The sequence below is a fragment of the Ailuropoda melanoleuca genome, chromosome 4 (assembly GCF_002007445.2).
Source record: "Ailuropoda melanoleuca isolate Jingjing chromosome 4, ASM200744v2, whole genome shotgun sequence".
Lineage (NCBI taxonomy): Eukaryota > Metazoa > Chordata > Mammalia > Carnivora > Ursidae > Ailuropoda > Ailuropoda melanoleuca.
The window spans coordinates 14,230,766-14,248,517 of record NC_048221.1 but is presented as its reverse complement, the minus strand read 5'-3'; the positions used below and the strand labels follow the sequence as shown (position 1 = coordinate 14,248,517).

General features: G+C 51.1%; 1 protein-coding gene across 5 annotated transcripts in view; it reads right to left on the bottom strand.

The window, feature by feature from the left end:
* Positions 1-4,756: 4,756 nt before the first annotated feature.
* Positions 4,757-17,752, bottom strand: part of GATAD2A (GATA zinc finger domain containing 2A) — a 97,804-nt gene continuing 84,808 nt past the window's right edge. For 2 of the 5 annotated variants that reach the window (XM_034658128.1, XM_019797671.2), the window contains 8 exons: positions 16,779-16,868; positions 16,003-16,134; positions 15,341-15,508; positions 13,410-13,689; positions 9,994-10,292; positions 9,249-9,323; positions 8,750-8,945; positions 4,757-6,618 (listed from right to left, as the gene is read on the bottom strand). In XM_034658128.1, coding sequence (XP_034514019.1) covers positions 6,488-6,618; positions 8,750-8,945; positions 9,249-9,323; positions 9,994-10,292; positions 13,410-13,689; positions 15,341-15,508; positions 16,003-16,134; positions 16,779-16,868 — 1,371 coding nt within the window. In that variant the 3' untranslated portion in view covers positions 4,757-6,487. The remainder of the gene's footprint in view (positions 6,619-8,749; positions 8,946-9,248; positions 9,324-9,993; positions 10,293-13,409; positions 13,690-15,340; positions 15,509-16,002; positions 16,135-16,778; positions 16,869-17,752) is intronic. The other 3 variants (XM_034658129.1, XM_034658131.1, XM_034658132.1) reach the window with 3 other exon arrangements.

Below are 17,752 nucleotides of genomic sequence, written 5' to 3'. Positions count from 1 at the left end.
GAGGGCGGCCTTCTCTAAACAGCCGCGCATGCTGGTGGGGAAGGCACGCTCTGGGCGCTGCCTCCTTGGAACTTGCAATAAACTCGCTCTTCCTCGCACCTGCCTCTAGCAATGGCCCCCTTTTACCAAATAGGGGTGGGAAGTCGTCCCCTGGGGGAAGGCAGGCGTGGTGCCCCATCGTAGAGAAAGTCTTGTTGAGGTTCTAGCTCTAGATCTAGAAAGGGAATTGGGAGGATTCAAACTGGACTTTTGGGCTCTCCATCCTCAACAGAACTCGAAGGGTCGTGCTGGGGTCGTGATGGCCCTGGCAATAGAGATGCGGGGCTGGGGAGCAAGGATCCTAGACCCTCTCCCTGTTTAAGGATGGAGCAGCGTGGAGGCCGGGGGAGGGGGCGTCTGTCTCAACAGAAACTGAGCGTTTATAGATGAGGAGATTGAGGCCCACACAAATGACACTTGCCCAAGAACACATCTGGAATTTGAAACTGGATATGGCTGGAATGGGGTGGGGTGGTGGTGGAAGCTCTCCTTAGTAAGGGCTCTTTCTTGGTAAAGAAGTTGTCTGGGGGGCGGGGGGAGTCAAGAATGGGGCATCAGTCTGCTGGGCAAGCTGGTTACTTCAGTCCTCTCTTCACTCATGCATTTATTGAATGCCTTCTGTGTGCCAAGCTCTGAGACTGTGCAAAGAGGCTTGGATCCATCCCTGCCCTCAACGAGGAGGCAAGTGAAAAGTCAAGTAAAAATGAATAGCGTGGAAAGAAAAGAATTGTAACTTATGCTAAATTCTGGGTGAGGGGAGGGGCGGGTGACCAAGGAAGGACTGAAGCAGACATTTGAGTTTAACCCTGAAGGAATCAGCCACTGGAAACAGCAGAAGGAACGTGTTCTGAGTGTTCCCAAGATACATGGAGCTGGTGTGTTTGGGGAATGACACGGAAGTCCTATGGCTGGAATGGAGGGAGAGGGAGGGAGAAGAGGTAGAGAGGTAAAAGTGTATGTCTGGAGAGGAGACCCCACAGGGTCTGCGGGAGGTTGGGGATTATTTTGTTGCAATGAGGTTAGTGGGTTTGTTGACAGTGCTGTCTCTCATTTGGGTTGCATGAAAGATGTCTCCCTAAACCCTAATCCTACCTGCTTCTGAGCCCCACACAGTCCCCAAGGAGGCTGGTCATCTTGTGGGTCTGACCATTCCCTGCTCCTGCTCACTCACCCTTTGTGTTCTCAGGTGCCCTGGGGATTAAGTGCCAGCTCTTCCCTAACCCCCTTCAAATAGGCAGATGAGGAAACCAAGGCTAAGAGAGGGGAAGTGCCTTGCTTCCAGTCCTGGCTGGTACACATCTGAGCTGAAAAAGAAAACCCAACCCCTCTGGTTTACACAAGGAGGGCGCCTCCTCTGGTCTGGACCATCCCTTGGGATCCGCACCTGGAAAATGGAGGCAGGAAACTATCCTCCAGGTTGTAGGGAAGGGCTGTGTGGCTCATTGAAAGACCACACCCTGAGCCTTCTTGAGGCTCCCACTACACTCAGAATGAAACCCACATCCTCACCCCTTTTTCCTGTGGCCCAGCCACACTGCCTGCCTTGTCCTTGACCCACTGGGTTTTGTCTCACCTCTGAGCCTTTGCACTGGCTGTTGCTATTCCTTGTACCATTTTCCCCCTTTCTTCACCCCAGACTTGGTTTCAGTCACCTCTTCCCTGACACTCCGTTCTTTCCCTCCTTGCCCTTGTCACAAGGAATCCCAGCGCCTTGGGTATGGTGTGTGCCTTTTTCTATCCGTAATCTGTGTGAGCAGTGAGGCCTGGGTCTCTTCATACCCCATGGCCACCTTTGGCTCAGTTAGGAGGGGACGAGGCCTCAGGGATTGGGGCAATTGTCCTATTTGTTGTCTGGAGAAACTGCTTGAGACTCACCCCTGTTGAGTCAGTGGGTCAGTTGAGGAGCCTGTGCCTAACCCAGTGAAAACTCACTTGAAGGCTGAATTTGGAGCCCCTGAGAAAATGCCCAGTAAGTGTGCTTCTCACAGCCAGTGTTGGGGCATGGGGCACTAGTCAGGATGTGTCACAGGTAGACTGGGACAGGTTTGGGTTTAATTTCTGTAATGTCTTCTATCAGTTCTGTGTCTTGCCCACGTGAAACCTATCTAGGTGTGGTGGCCGGAGAGGACCATCAACCCCCAGGCTGGAGGCAGGAATGTCTTATGAGAAACTGGGGGAGAAAAAAAAGCACCTAGGGAAACAAGGTCCTACTTTAGGCACATTAGAATTCACCAGTCAATGGGACGCCTGGGTAGCTCAGTTGGTTGAGCATATATTTTTCTTTTAAGATTTTATTTATTTTGACAGAGAGACAGTGAGAGGGAACACAAGCAGGGGGAGTGGAAGGAGAAGCAGGCTTCCTGCTGAGCAGGGAGTCTGATGCAGGACTTGATCCCGGGACCCTGGCACCATGACCCAAGCCAAAGGCAGATGTTTAATGACTGAGCCACCCAGGTGCCCCTAAAATAAATCTTTAAAAAAAAATATTAAGTAATTCACCAGTGAGCACAGGTCTCACTTTATGAATAACCTTTGAAACAGTGTATCAACATCTGAAAACACATTTTCACCAGAGATTGTTCATTTCAGAGCTGGCAGGGCAGGGCAGCCATCTGTTCTAGAACCCGCATCTGTAAGACGTCCTGCAGCAAAGACACCCAATGCAGATGCCAAGCCTGAAAATTGGCCCGGAAGAACCTACCACTCTGGGGCGGAGGCTGGAAGGGGCTAAGAGCTAGTGGATGCCAACACCCACTGGATTCTCACCTCGCTCTCTCAGCTGTGGATAAGCAGGCCACAAAGCCACAGGTTCTGGTGAAGATGGAGGCCCAGAAGCAAAGCCACAGCACCCAGTTTGGGGAGGTACTCCACCCACTTTTGGAAGTAAAGTCCGGAAGAAGCCCAAGAAACAGGTGTCTCATTGTTTTCCCATTAACAAGGGGTTACGCTGCTACACCTTCCCGAGTCTCCAAGCTGTCCCAAAGCTGGGACAAAAATAATGCACGGAAACCAGGGCCAAGGGGATGAAAGAAAAATACAGCCAACACGTTGTCCATTTCTTTATTTTCCGTCAGATTCTAAAACTTTCTCATGACACAAGTATAGCCATTGATTCCAGCCTGTTTATTGGAACTTCTATTCCGGTTTGGTGGTCAACCTTTTACATTTATTATCAAAGATTTAGAGTCACACCCACCCATCCCCCAACCCCCACCTTCCAAATACCCTGCACTAGTGTAACTGTCTATTACACTTTCATTGTTAAGGATTATAAAATTTTAGCTGTCCTTTAAAAAAAAAAAAAGCTCAGTCCAAGTTCTTTAGGCAACCATCATGTGCAGCATAACTCCGCATCAAATAAAAACCTTATGGTGCAGCAGCAACGACTGTCTTTCCCATGATTTACACCTGTGATGGGAATGTTTATATAGAAAACTCCTCCCCATGTCTTTCTGTCCACAGGAAGATGATGCGTGGGAGACAGGAACCCCAACACACAGCAGGGCTGTACTCAGTGTTTCATTCCCTCTGTGCTGGGGCCAAGTTTTGATTCATGAATGTCTTAGGATACAGAGAGGCGCAGAGGCTACCCCTGGGAGGAGGGCAACTGTTGGCCTTATCAAAGGTGTGGGTCCCAACATCAGAGTTGGGACACTGGAGACCCAGTGACATGCGCAGGATGGCCAGAGCAATGGGAGGCTCCAAGTGGACACACATGTACCTACATGCACACGCATGTATCTACTACGCATGGGCATTTCAAACATGCAACCCTTCACCCTTGAGTGGCTAGCATTTTGAACAGTTTCCAGTTGCCATTCAGAGTTCATGTCACAGATAACTTGGGACCATCATCATCATTTGGGACTGGGGGCTCCCACATTCTCACTGCTCCTAGGAACCAGGTCCTTTCAGTCCAGAGGCTCCTGGGGTGGAGGTGGGGGAAGACCAGGACCCCAGCACTGTGACCAATTTTGACAGGCTTTGCTGCTGGGAGAACACGCTTAATGTTACTACCCCTTTCCTAGTATGTCCAAACCCCACATGCAGAGAGGTATTTAATATGTCTTTCCTGCAACATCATAAACCTCATCAAAGAACTACTCATTTGGGGCTTATCAGAGAAGTTATACTGCAAAGGGGGAGACAAAAGAAAAAAAAGGGTGTTAGAGTTTTGATACAGTAGAAATGAACAAAAGATTAAGGCATCTCACGTTCTTGTCTCCTTTAAAAAGTTACATGTCACAGTAAGTGGCCCCTGATGGGATTATTCCCAGGGACCCTGGGCTGGAGGAGGCAGAGCCAGGGCCGGTAGCCCATCCTCCACCCATGGCGGTCGGGTTTGTACTGAATTCATGAGGCCCACTTAACAGCTCAGAGGCCGGTAGAAGTCCAGCCAGGCAAGGTGAGTAGAGGTGGTTCCTGAGCACAGTGATGAGCGAGGTTCTAATGGGCTGGGGTTGAGGGCCAACCTGTGCAGCACAGTTTAGCTTGGGCCCATGAGTCACAGACCCATTCAACCCCAGCTGGGGTGCGACAATCCTGGCACACCCCTCCAGTGCAGAAGTGACTCTCATCTGAACACCTGATCCCGAGTTACTGCATAGAACTGAGGTCTGTTTGCCCGTGGAAGTGGCCAGCCCAGGTGCTCCTTCTTGAAGGATTTGGAAAATCTGGCCCATATCATTGAACAGAGAGGGCTAACAGCTCAGGGTAGTATAAGACAAGTATTTATTTGCCAGGCACACAGAAAAATGTGAGAAATAGAAATGCTTGCATACTCTTGATTTTTTTGGTGTAAAAACACCCCCCCATGTCAATTTCCCTCCTTTCCCCCAAATCCCTGGATCTTGGAATGAAAGCCACCCTTCCTTGCCCTCCCCTCCTTCAGCCCATCTGAGTTATGCACTCCAAACAAAAATCAATGAGAAATATAGGGTTTTACATAACAAAACATTAGAATGTTGCAAACCTAGGTCTTCTACCGCGGGTCAAAATGTTGCTAAACATGGATATTCACACATGAGAGAGGGGGTTAAATGAGCCTTTATTAGAATGTTGTAGCAGTGTGTTTTGAAGAAGGCGGCCCTACAAAATAAGGATTTTAAATTAAGTCCCTAACTGCATGGATAGGAAAACTAGGGCTGGGGCTGAAGTGGGGAGCAGCGTACCCCATCTCCACGACGATAAACATGTGTGCGTGCACACAGGACGCCCTTGCACCTGCACGGAGACAGCCCCATGCACAGCACATTCACAACAGCTTCTGCCTATCCTCATGGAACCGATTTTTAAGGAGTGGGAGAAACCAAAATGAAACACAACTAAGAGCAGACCTGATCCTTTGTATAAGACATATTTCTGTAGACTCGAAAGAGGGTTAAAAAAAAAAAAAAAAAAAAAAACCAAACAAAACAAAACAGTCTGAAGGCGAACCCTGGCAACATGGCCCTGTTTTAAGGGAAGGTTCTAAACTAGACCCAAACGGAAACCCTGAATTCTTGGAGGGGCAGGGGCACCTCCCCACCAGACACACCTGACAGGAGCATAGGCCAGGGCAGCTTAGGATGGTGTCCATCAAAATAAGTAGGAAAAGAAAAGGAAAAATTTAATAAAATAAAACCACAACAACAAAAAACACAGTAGCCCGCCCCTCCAATTTCCCACTCAGGCTCTGGATGTTGCTGCCAATTCTCTCCTCCCTCCTCTACTGGCGGTGTGCGGCTTCTGGGATCCCAGGCTCTCTGGCTGGGGTCTGGGTTGCAGTTTGTTCTTCTGCTACGTGTGGGAGGTCTGGGGTCTCCGTGATGAGCAGCAGCAGAGGCCTTCCGCTAGAGTGAGGGCTGGGCAGTCAGTGGCCCACCCTCTGGGGTATGGGGGCCGTGCTCGGCAGGGACCCCTGGATCTGCACGGTTTACTTTAAACTCCATCATCATGAGGTGATTAAAAAAAAAATCTGTCAACCTAAAGATTGCCATGAAGGAAGGCAGTCAAAGATTGGGAGGCTAAGATAGGGAAAAGCAAAAACAAAACAGAACGCTCCGCTCGACTTCAGAAGCCCCGGGCGCCGGTCTCGTCGAGCGTGTCACAGTGTCCAGGGTGAGCCGTCCATGCACCCTGCCGGGGGGAGGGGGTGGCGCGGAAAGGAAGGGCCGGAAGCAGAACCAGCCCCCGAGGTCCACTTTTCTGCTGGTGTTGGGCAAACTAAAGGCAAAGAAAGGAAAAAAGCCCAAGGGAAAGGTCCCTCAGTGATATTCCTCGTCCACCTGTGAAGCAGCCCCTCAGCTGCGATGAGACTTTGCAGCCAAGAATGGAGCCCTTGCTTCTGTAGCGCGGCCGGCGCTCGCTCACTCGTTTTCTCAGAGAGTATGAGGTCTTCCCGAGTGGAAGGTGGCAGGGCCAGGTGGGAGGGAGGAGGGAGCCTGTTCTCCACTGGGCCCGGCTCGCACTATTTCCACGTGGCTGACTGGGGGATGGAGCGTGGCGGGATCATGTCCAGGAGGTACTCCCGCTGGCGGTCCACAGCTGAGGAGGTCTTGTGCACTGCCAAGCTCGGGCTGACAAACGCAAGGGCCCCACCTGCAAAAGAACAGAATGGCAGAGTTTTTAATGGTATGGTAATATTCTCTCATGAAAACATTAAGAGGGACACGGAATGGTGAACAGAGCATGATGCCTCTGTAGCGCACTCAGTTACACACAAGGGACACACCAGTGTCCACACCAGAGGCAGAACGGGAGGAAAGCCCCGAAGTATAGCATTTGCTCTCCTGGGGTAGAAAACACCATTCTCTTCTTTTTGTATTCTCCGAATTTCCCCACGGAGCAAACATCTCTTTTACAAGTGGAAAATGAACAAATGACCCCCCCAATCTCCAACACACATAGGTTTTTGGCTGGCCTGGGGGTAAGGACTGCCCTGTCCCTTGCCCCCATCACTGTGTTACCCCAAGAGTATTTTTAGTGGAGGTTACTACATTTTGTGGAACAAGTGTTCTGCGGTCAAATGCAATAGGGAAACCTCTCTACATACTAAGGAGAAACTTGACTGGGTCCTGCCCAGAAACCAAGGGGAACTAGGAATGTTGGTAGAACTCTTTTGGGAAATGCTGCTTTTAAGCTACTATATATTAGCTCTAGTTCTACTACTAAACATAGCAACTACTTATTCCTTCATATTCCCCTTTTTAAAAAAAAAAAAAAAGATTTTATTTATTTGACAGAGAGAGACAGCCAGCGAGAGAGGGAACACAGGCAGGGGGAGTGGGAGAGGAAGAAGCAGGCTCCCAGCAGAGGAGCCTGATGTGGGGCTCGATCCCAGGACCCTGGAATCAGGCCCTGGGCTGAAGGCAGACGCTTAACAGCTATGCCACCCAGGCGCCCCCATATTCCCTTTTACCTTAAATATGCGGTTTTCACATGGCTGCTACCACTGTGTACACGTGCACACACCTGTATCTGATTTTGTATACTTTTAAAGTTTCCCATAAAAGGAATTTTCAAACAGCTGTGAGTTCTCAGCTGCACCTTATACATGCTGCACAGAAGTCTCTCTGCCTGCTTAGGTTTACAAATGCTCTTTAGGGTGCTCAGATTCTTCTGCAACCAGACAAATGTACTCCCTCTCCTGAGCCTCACCCCATGGAAGGCTCTGAATCTTGGCCACATTTCTAACTCTATAGTCAGCTGCACACAGAGCTGACTCCCCTGTTTTGTTTGCACAGCCAGCCTGGCTTTCCTAGTTCTGCCTAGGAAGAGGATTCTCATGATGTTGCCTCCTTTTTTCCTAAGGGGATACAGCAAACTTGGGCGGGGCAGGGAGGGGCACTGGCTCCCACAGTGAAAGCGCTCACCTGTCTCCTTCTCTCGGCCCTTTGTGCCTACCTTTCACTTTCCTGTTTTTGATGGAAACAAATATTTAACTGTCACCTTAATGCCAGCACATAAATAAAAAACAGGGAAAGTGCTATGGGGGATGACCCAGGGATGATGGGACCGTGGCAAACTAGGGAATGCTCATCTGAGGGTATTCCCCTCCTGAGTTGTTCCTCAAATGTGGTTTTCTCAGAATCCTCTGCCACCCACCTTAGTTAAAATCCTAGCCCCTGCCCCAAGGATCTTCCCCCTACCTCCCCACCAACGTTCGTGTTCTAGTTTACACTTCGCACAGCCTGACCTAAGTCAGACGGTGGGAAGAGTGTCCCACAGAGCAGGGAATGAAGCACACTATCTGGTTGAACAAGAAATTAAGTTAGTGCACCAGAAAGGTACATAACAGCAAAAACAGGTGTTCCCTATGGCAGGAAGGGGTGTGTGTGTGTGGGGGGGGGGGCAGAACTGGCAAGATTAAGTGTCTGTGCTGACAGGTGTCCCCTGGATGGTGTGTACGTGTTCGTGTGTGTGTGTGTGAATGAGAGCGAGAGAGAGACACTACCTAAACTGGCTTTGCCCAACATTTTGGGTCAAGAGCTAAGAATCTGGGTATAGAGCATACAAAGGAGGGAAATTAGTATTTACCCAGGGCTATCACTTGTTTGGGGCATCCTATTTGGTGAACAGAGATTAAGCTGAAAGGTCAAAAGCAGCTGCTCTCAGGGAACAGGTCTGGGGTTTCAGGGCTCTCTGCGCCATTTCTGTTCACCCTGTATGTGTGCAAGTCTTTAGATAAAAGCAAGGAAGGAATGGACCTCACCATGTGCTGGTGGCTCACCTGTACTCAGGGGTGCCTTCTTCCAGTTGGTGGTGGCATTGCCCTTGCCTGCACTCACAGCTCTCTCGGAATGTCTGCCGGTCCTGCTGACAAGGGCTGTGGCCGAGGCTGCGTTCTGCAGTTTGGGTGACTGGCTGAACGTGTGCAGGACACCACGGGGCGTTGTGGCCGAGCCCCGGGACAGCTGGCTGGAGGCCTACAGTGAAGAGAGGGTGTGATGGCTCACGCGGGGAAGGGGGTGACAGAGGGCGAGACGCTCAGCGCAGCCTCTCCGTGCTCTGGCCGACCTCTTCCCACCCACACAGGGTCCCTAAAGTCCAAAATCAGGAGACCAGGTAAGTTACACCAAGGTGGGAGGGGAAGGTGGGAGGGAGAGAGAGAGACAGACAGACAGACAGACACAGGCAGCGTGACAGTCGGCGACTGACGTGGTCACGGTCTGGGGCGTGAGGGCTGGTTGGTGGCGCGGTGCAGGGGCTCCCAGCACCGCAGTTCTGACCTGTAGCACAGCCCCGTTACTCCAGTCGCGGGCCTCTCCTGAGCGGAACGCCAACTTACGCCGGGGTTTTATGACCTATACAAACGGGGGGGTTGAAATCGAGGTCAGCACCATCCACAGACGGCCTAGGGTGACCTAGAGTGACCAAAGGACAGCAGCTGTGGCCACACGAGGCCCAGTCCCCACGGGACGGGCCGTTTTCCGAGGGTAGCACAGCCACCCCCTATATAAGGATCTTGAGAAGATGTATATATTAGTGAATTACAAATGACTTCCGAGGACACAAAAAATTGCCAACGGGGTGCTTTGGGTCTACAGGGGGTGAGAAAGCAAAGCATTAAAAAAAAAAAGCAGCCAAAAAACTTGATTTCAAACTTGCTTCTCTCCTTAATTTAGCTAGAACATTTCTTCCAAATGCCCCTTTTGCATCTCAATGTGGCTTTCAGAAAAGTCCTTTTAGACAAGAAGTACTTGTCAGCCGGAACACTGCACGTGAAAGCTACAAAATCTAAAGAAACTGCAAATTAGTATTTTCACCACCAAAGGCCACCATTAAATGCAATTTAGACACACAGTTAACAACCAGGCAGATGACTGCCCAATGTGGGACAGAACATCAGAACATCTTGCTTGCTAGCAACAATTCCCTGCCAAGGGACCAAGGCCCCTCTCCTAGAAGGTGAGGCCGCCCAGCCCACGTTCCCAGGCCGCAGGGCCACATCTTTGGCTCCCCGAGGACTCTCACCTGCTTTAGTGCGGGGTGTGGGGCGGTGGCAGGCTCAGCCTTGGCCTGTGTGGGGGCGGCACCCTGTTGCAGGAGGCGCTGCTCAATCTCCTGCTCCTGCTGCAGAGCCTTCACAAAAGCAGCCTTCAGCCGGCTTGTGTGCTCCACCTTGAGTGCCTTCTTCTGATTGGATGCCATGCAGTTCTCACACATGATGGCACCACCCTTCTCTTCCCGCCAACGGCACGTGAAGTCCGTCTTGCACTGCGCACACATGTAGGGCTCCCGGGACAGAACAGCAGCGGCTGACATCCTGCCTGCTGCAGGGAGAGAGAGGGGGGCTCAAGTCATAGCAACAGGGTGCCAGAGTGAGAGCCCCTACCATCCCAGGACAGGATGAGGACATGTGACAGATCTGGAGCAGTGCCCAGCTGGCATCAGCAAGCCAAATCCCAAGACACTGTCTGTTTGGCACGCATGTACTGGCACAAACTGTGTGTGGACACTAGGCCGGCCTCAGGCTTTGGAGAAGGTTTGCTGACAGAAGGGAAGTTAAGCAGCTTTGGAAAATGCCATGGATTAGGTGCCCTGGGTACCAACTCTTAAGAACTTTAGTGCTCTCTAGGGGTGCCTGGGTGTCTCAACTGACTAAGCGTCGCCTTCAGCTCAGGTCATGATCCCAGGGTTCTGGAATCACTCCCGGGTCGGCCTCCCGCTCAGCCGGGGAGTCTGCTTCTCCCTCTCCCTCTTTCCCCCAGCCCTTTGTGCTCTCTCTCTCAAATAAAATCTTTAAAAAAAAAAAAAAAAAAAGTGAAGTAAGGGGCACTTTTTGCATTCTGTAACTATCTTTTTTGTGTCTAGAGTACTCAAGTGTTTAACTTCCTCCTAACATCAGAGACGATGCTACCAAGAGACCCTTGGCCTCTCCCTCCAGCCCTGGGCCTGCCCAAGCTGCCCCTGAATGCTGAGGGGTTGTACAGGATCAGACAGCAGGAGCCCCTCACCCCAAGCTCCCAACTCTAGGCCCTTAACTGCAGCTAACATTCTCTGGTGAAAAGAGCAGATCACCTTCCAAACGTTCAACCCTAGAGGGCACAGTACCTCTTTCTAGGCAGCTGTAGTAGGCATGACCAACAACAGAGTGGAGACACTGGTACAAGGCTGCACTTTAGCCACCTAGCCTGGAGCTCTGGTAGGTATCAGGGGACACCTCAAAAGGGGCTCAGAGCTTCCTCCCACAGTTAGGTCCTGTGTTGGGCAATACGAGAGGGATACTGATCCCTGATGAGAGAACAAGTAGAGACAGGATGATTGGGGAGAGCAGATGCCCAGGGCACACAGGTTACAGATGGGTGGGCATTGTATCCTGACTTGGGCCTCCCACCACCCACCCATCTTGCACTGGCCTCAGGGCAACTCTTTTGCCAACATCACTCCATCATAAAAAAGACACTAAAGGGATCCAGACACATCCAAGCCATGTGAGGGTTCGCACCCTCCCCTGCTGGGCCTGGCCTCCTGACAAGAGGAGGCCACCATCCCCAATTTTACAGAGGCCAGTGTTGGCCCTTTGTGGCCTCCCACTCTCAGCCTAACTCATGGTCGGTCAGTCCTTGATATGGCCCTGTGGTTCCAGAGTATTTTAAGAGCAATGGGGTTGAGTGGGTGGGTGGGGTGCAGTAAGGAAGCTACAAGTAAATCTGAGGTGGCCAGCTGGGCATCCTTTGCCCTGGGTCTGGCCCCCAACCAGGTAGGGAGGACTCTACCTCTAGGAGGCACTGGATATAATGTCCAAGGATATGATATATCCTCTGTGATATACTGACTAAAGAGGGAAAAGAGAGCCCTCCCCCCAACACCCTGACGCCAAGCAGCACTGTAGGGACCACAACTCCCTGTTACACATACGTGCCTCCTTCCCTCTCTGCAGAAGAGAAGCAAGCAGGCAGAAGGTGTTTTTCCTCTGTACAGGCCCCATTACTGTCACTCCCAAGTCTGTGCTGGTAAGAGCAGCCCTGGAAGGGGTCAGCATGTACCAAGGGGCAATTCAAGGTATGTGGTCTGAAGCCTACAAGGCCCTCCCTTGCCCTGGACCAGTTACAGCTCTACCTCCTCCTCAGTTCTGAGCATCTGCTGAGATCATGCAGGAGAGGATTCACCACAAACTCAATCTCAGAGCAGAAACGTCTTCAAATCGTCTGGTGAAGGCCCCTCAAGGGCCAACCTGGCTTCCCACCACCATTTCCAACGTTACTTTTGATCGTGACACTATAATATGCCCTTTTTATCCCTAAAACCTCCTAACATGCAAGAGGTGCTTTCCAAACTATTTCCAAGGAGGGTGATAAAGTGACTCTGGCCAAGGCATGGGCATCCCTCTCCTACCTTCAGGGCTCAGAGCACTCAAGGCTCTGGGAAATTCTAGCTGGAGAGACCCGTCTGGAAGCAAAGCCTGTCAGCCTCCTGCAAACATTCCTCCTCATCCCTCTCTGCCTGCCCCAATGTCACAGAGCTGTTCAGACCATGCATGCAGGGCCTTGGGCTTCCCCAGGGCTCAGCTCTAAGATGCCCCAACAAGAAGAGAAAGGTGACTATGACATGTTTAAGAAGTTATCTAAGGTGATAGATGTTGACCACATTCACTACATCATACATATGATACTAATGTAACATTGTATGGCAACCATACTTTAATAATAAATACTTTAAAAAATGTGAAAACTAATGGGGCACCTGGATGGTTCAGTTGGTTAAGTGTATGACTCTTGATTTCGGCTCAGGTCATGATCCCAGGAGCATGAGATTGAACCCCGAGTTGGGCTCTGCGCTGAGCGTTGAGTCTGCTTAAGATCCGCCGTCTCCTGCCTCCACCCCCACCCCACCGCTGCCACTCCTTGAATACGCACACGCTCTCTCTCAATACATACATACATAAATGTAAAAACTACAACAAATAAGCAAAAAGTTAAGCCTCACAGCAAGCAGGAGGACTGATAACAAAAGGTCATCCGTAAGATGCCCCACCCCAGACAGGGCTCAGCATACAGTAAGCATTCCGACATGTGCTGTGCATTGAAAATAACCTATGTAGGGGCGCCTGGGTGGCTCAGTCGTTAAGCGTCTGCCTTCCGCTCAGGGCGTGATCCTGGGATCCTGGGATCAGGGCGTTCTGGGATCGAGCCCCACATCAGGCTCCTCCGCTGGGAGCCTGCTTCTTCCTCTCCCACTACCCCTGCCTGTGCTCCCTCTCTCGCTGGCTGTCCCTATCTCTGTCAAATAAGAAAGAAAGAAAGGAAAGAAAAAGGAAAGAAAGGAAAGAAAGGAAAGAAAAGAAAGAAAAGAAAGAAAAGAAAGAAAGAAAAGAAAGAAAAGAAAATAACCTATGTAAGAAAAAACTTCAGTGGCAAGAGATGAAAATGGCCCCAAGGCCCACTCACCTTGGGTCTCTAGCAGGTTCTGGACCACTTCCTCCAGGCCGACCAGGTAGATGAATTCGTTGTTGGCAGCACTGGGCAGGAAGTTCATCTCCGGGGCAGGGGGCTTGGGAGGGGGGATTTCAAGCAGCGTCTTCTCCAGCTGTTTGCGCAGTGCAAGCTTGGCAGCTGCCTGACGGCTGGCTGGAGAATCGGCAGAGGTGACCACAGAGGCCACGCTGGTGGGGGTGGAGTTGGCCTGAGCAGAGGTGGCTGTCGTCCCTTTCAGCGACGCTGGGGAAGGCTTTTGGGAGATAACAACCTGGTCAGGGCGCTGGGGGTGCCTGATCCCATAGCCCAGAATGGCACTGTTAGCTGTACTGACTAATGAGTCTTTAAGGTAGTAACTCCGAGGTGCCTGACGTCAGCAAGCCAACATGCAAAAGCAGCACTCAACTCATCACTATATGAGATGACCAATCTTGTAAAACACATTTATTGAGGTTTAGCTGATATCCAATCAACTTCACACATTTATAATCTGTACTGTGCTGTGTTGTGCCACATGAGAACACCCATGAAGCCATAACCACGACCAGAGTAGTGGGCACCCCCACTCAGGCAACACAGCCACTGTCCTGTCACTGTGGCTTCGCAGCCTTCCTCCCAGCACAGGTCTAAATGGCTGCCTTCTTCACAGGGGTATGACAGCGGATCACTACAGCACTGGTGGCATTTTCTTCATGAGAACCTTACCTCACGTGTCCTCACTGCGGTTATAGAGAAGAAGAGCTTTTGGACCAACCCCTGTCCCGCCCCTTCCCCTTTCTTGAGCTTTGGTGCTCCTGTACTACTTTCTCATCTTTATCTGGACCCCAGTGGCCAATGCTCCACTGTCTCCTTGCTCTAGTTCACCCAGCCCCCAACCGTGTCAGGTGCTTTCCTCAAAACCCAGAGCTGATCACACCAGTGCCCTCCATTTTGTGGGGTTGAGGACCCTTCTGAAAATCAAAGGAAAGCAGCATATACCACCCCTGGGAAAATACACACACCTGACAACTTGCACACAACACATCATAGGACTCAAGGAGCCCAGAACGGTTTCCCAAGACCCCCACCCTCACAGAGGGTCTTCCAGAGCTGAACAGGTCTCCCAACATAGAGGACACACCAGCCATCACAGCACCTTGGCCTGGCCTGACTTTAGAGAGGCAGAGATGCTGCCCAGAACCCTGCTGGTCAGGCTCTTATCTGAGAAAGGCAGACAAAGATGCACCACGCCAGAGGAGGAAGAGAGGCTAATACACCCATCAGCAAAAGCCCCTGCAGACCCAGTAATTTTATCTGTCAATAAAGCTCTTGCTTCTAGCCTGCCCACCCACCCTGGTCCCATCTTCCTGGCTTTGCTGGGTGGAACAGGCCCACTCCATCTCAGAGGCTCTGTACAGAGGTGAAAGGACTCGTGGCTAAGAATAGATGTGCTGGTGCTGTGAGGACATTTGCAGACATGCTCCCCTCATGTGCTCACGCATACGGGGAGGAGGGTGGGGAAGGCTCTGGTGCCCCCCCCGCCCCACCATTCCAGCCATCTCCAGGCCCATCGGATGCTTTACCTGGCCTCATCCATCCCTCCAAAACATGCTGGGTCCCACATGCCACCTGAAGCCTCCCCACCACCCTTCGGCTCGGGTCTGCACTCCCCCAATACCTACCCACCTCTGCTAGACCATAGTTCTTAACACAGGACTCCAGCCCATGACTTTTATATCATGACAGGCCCAGAGAAGCTCTAGTCCAAACCCCCATGGAGCATCCAAGACCTTGTCTGGCTCTGAGGGAGCAGGCAGGTCACACCATACTACTCTGGAGACCAGACTAAGCTGTAGGACCCGGGGGCCCTTGATATGAGTATGGGGGGGTGGGGCAGGGTTAGGTTAGGTCAGCACAGGCCTCACCTGTGGGATGTTGACAAGCAGACTGGTGTTGGGGACGTTGGCGACGCGGATGAGGCCCTGTTGGATGATCCTCTGTCCCTGAATTTGCACACTGGGCACAGATGCCCGGGGGGCCAAGAGGAGTGGCGGTGGCCCCGTGCTGGAATGTTGTCTGATGTTGTGGATTTGCTGTGGGGTGGGATAGGGGACAAGATGATGAGAGAGACAGGGGGCTTGGGTGGCTCAGTTGGTTAAGTGTCCAACTCTTGATTTCAGCTCAGGTGATGATCTTAGAGTTGTCAGACTGAGCCCCATGTCGGGCTTTACACTGGGCATGGAGCCTGCCTAGGATTCTCTCTCTCCCTCTCCATCTGCCCCCCCGCCCCCCACCCCCCACAGCACTCTTTCTCAAAAACAAAAAAAAACCAAAAAACAACAAAAAGACACCACCTTTTCAAAGACTGAATAACATCCCACTGTATGGATAACCCCTCTCTCCCTCTAAAAAAGATTAATAAAAAATTAAATAAAAAAATAAAAAGATGATGAGAGGAAGAATGGAGGAGGGGAAGAGTTGGGCCCTATAATCCCCAACCTAATGACTAAAAAGGGCTGTTCTTGTGAGGTGGCTGATTGGAATAGCCTGGACACATTCTTACACCCCACAAGCATACCCTGCTCACCTGAGCCCCCCTGACGAGTGGGGGCATGACGACCTGCGAGCTCGCCTGTGGCCCCAACTTCGAGGACACCTGCTGCCCGCCGCGAACCAGGGGTGGTGGGATGACACTGCCAGGCATTCTTGTTGAAGAGGTCTGTCAATAGCACCAAACCCCAGATTTTATATGGCTTTTTTTTTTTTTTTAAACAAACAGGTTTGCTGTTTTGTGAAAGTACACACTTGTTTAAGGTAGGGAGGACACTAAAATGCCTATTTATTCTAAGCACAAAAGAACAAGGAACATGGATTACAACAAAAGCCATGCAGACTGGGGTCACTTAGGAGTGAATTGCACCAACAAGGTAGCACATTTTCACCCTCACAACCCCCACCATAGCAGAAGTCCAGCTAACCTGGGCTGGGTATCACTTTCTTGCTGGTCTGAGCTGGGGGCACAGGCCTGTTTGAGGGAAGGTGGGCCCCTGTTCAGACCTTAGTCTTGTGTCTGGGAGCGGGAGCTCTGCCCATCTCACCCTGTGGGCAGGAGATCCTCTTGGGTCCCACAAACTTGGGAGTGTCGAAACAAAAGAAACTTGGTCTGCTTAAATCTTGGTTCTCTCTCCGATTTTGCTAGGAGCAGTCATAGGAGAAGCCCTCTCAGCACTGGCATGGTTTGCTCATGATGTCAACAGTGGCCTAAGTTTGGGCCTCACTCCAATCTAATCAGAAGGAATGGACAGCCTTTCACAGGAACTGGATCAGGACTGCTCAGGAGCCTAACATAGTGGGAACACTGACCTGAAGGGATGGCTTGCCAGAAGGAATGTTCTGGGTGCCCCGCACAAGCGGGGGAGGGGTGGTCACAGCACTCCCAGCAGAGCCTGCGGGCTGTAAGAGAGCAGGACATGCAAGAGATGAGAGGGTTGTCAGCCCCACTCCCCTTACACACAATCCAGACAGAGGAAGATTAGTTCTCTTCCTCTTCCCAAAGGCACCAGGCTATAAGGTTCTGCTTCCAGCCTGCTCAAGTCTATAGTAGGAACTGACACACTTGAAATGGGCAGAGGACAGACTTTCCAACACCCCTCACCCCTGGGGATAATTGACTTCACACTGTGGTTCAAGAGCAGGTTTTGTCTTCCAGGGGATGTGAAGGGTTGGTAGTGGTGGCTGAGGCAAAGCACCTCAGGCCTGAGTAGCTTAATCCCAACCTTGGTGAGAAAACACTGAGTCCAGGCACTTCTTAAACTAACATATTCCACTAGATTAGGGACAGGGACAGACTTGGTTCACTACACTGAGTCTTAAATAATTGGAAAGGAAACAGGTAATAGGCAGGCTCTGTCCACTTACTGACTGTGTTCGAGTGGGAGCTGAAGCAAAGCCCTAAGTGAGACCAATGAGTATCCTCCTGTCCTGTTCCCTTAAGAGAAACTGTGTTCTATATACTCTGTCAGCTCATACAGCCCACGATACATTTACTTTCTGCTTTACTGAGATAGTGGTTCAAGTAAAAGGAAGGGTAGCTTAAAAAAACCCAACAAAACAAACCTGACATTGGCCTACATGGTGACCTGCATTTAGAAGCAGCAAAAAGAGCCTCGGACATCAGGGGAGATAGCAGTAGGAGCCCCAGGACAGAGACTCTGGGGCCTGGGCCGCACTGTGGCATGCCCCTGCAGCATTAGGGAATCTGTCCACCAAACCATGATAGCCCCTGATGGCCAGTATGGCCCACCCACAGGGTAGGAGGCCTCTCTATAAATGGGTCT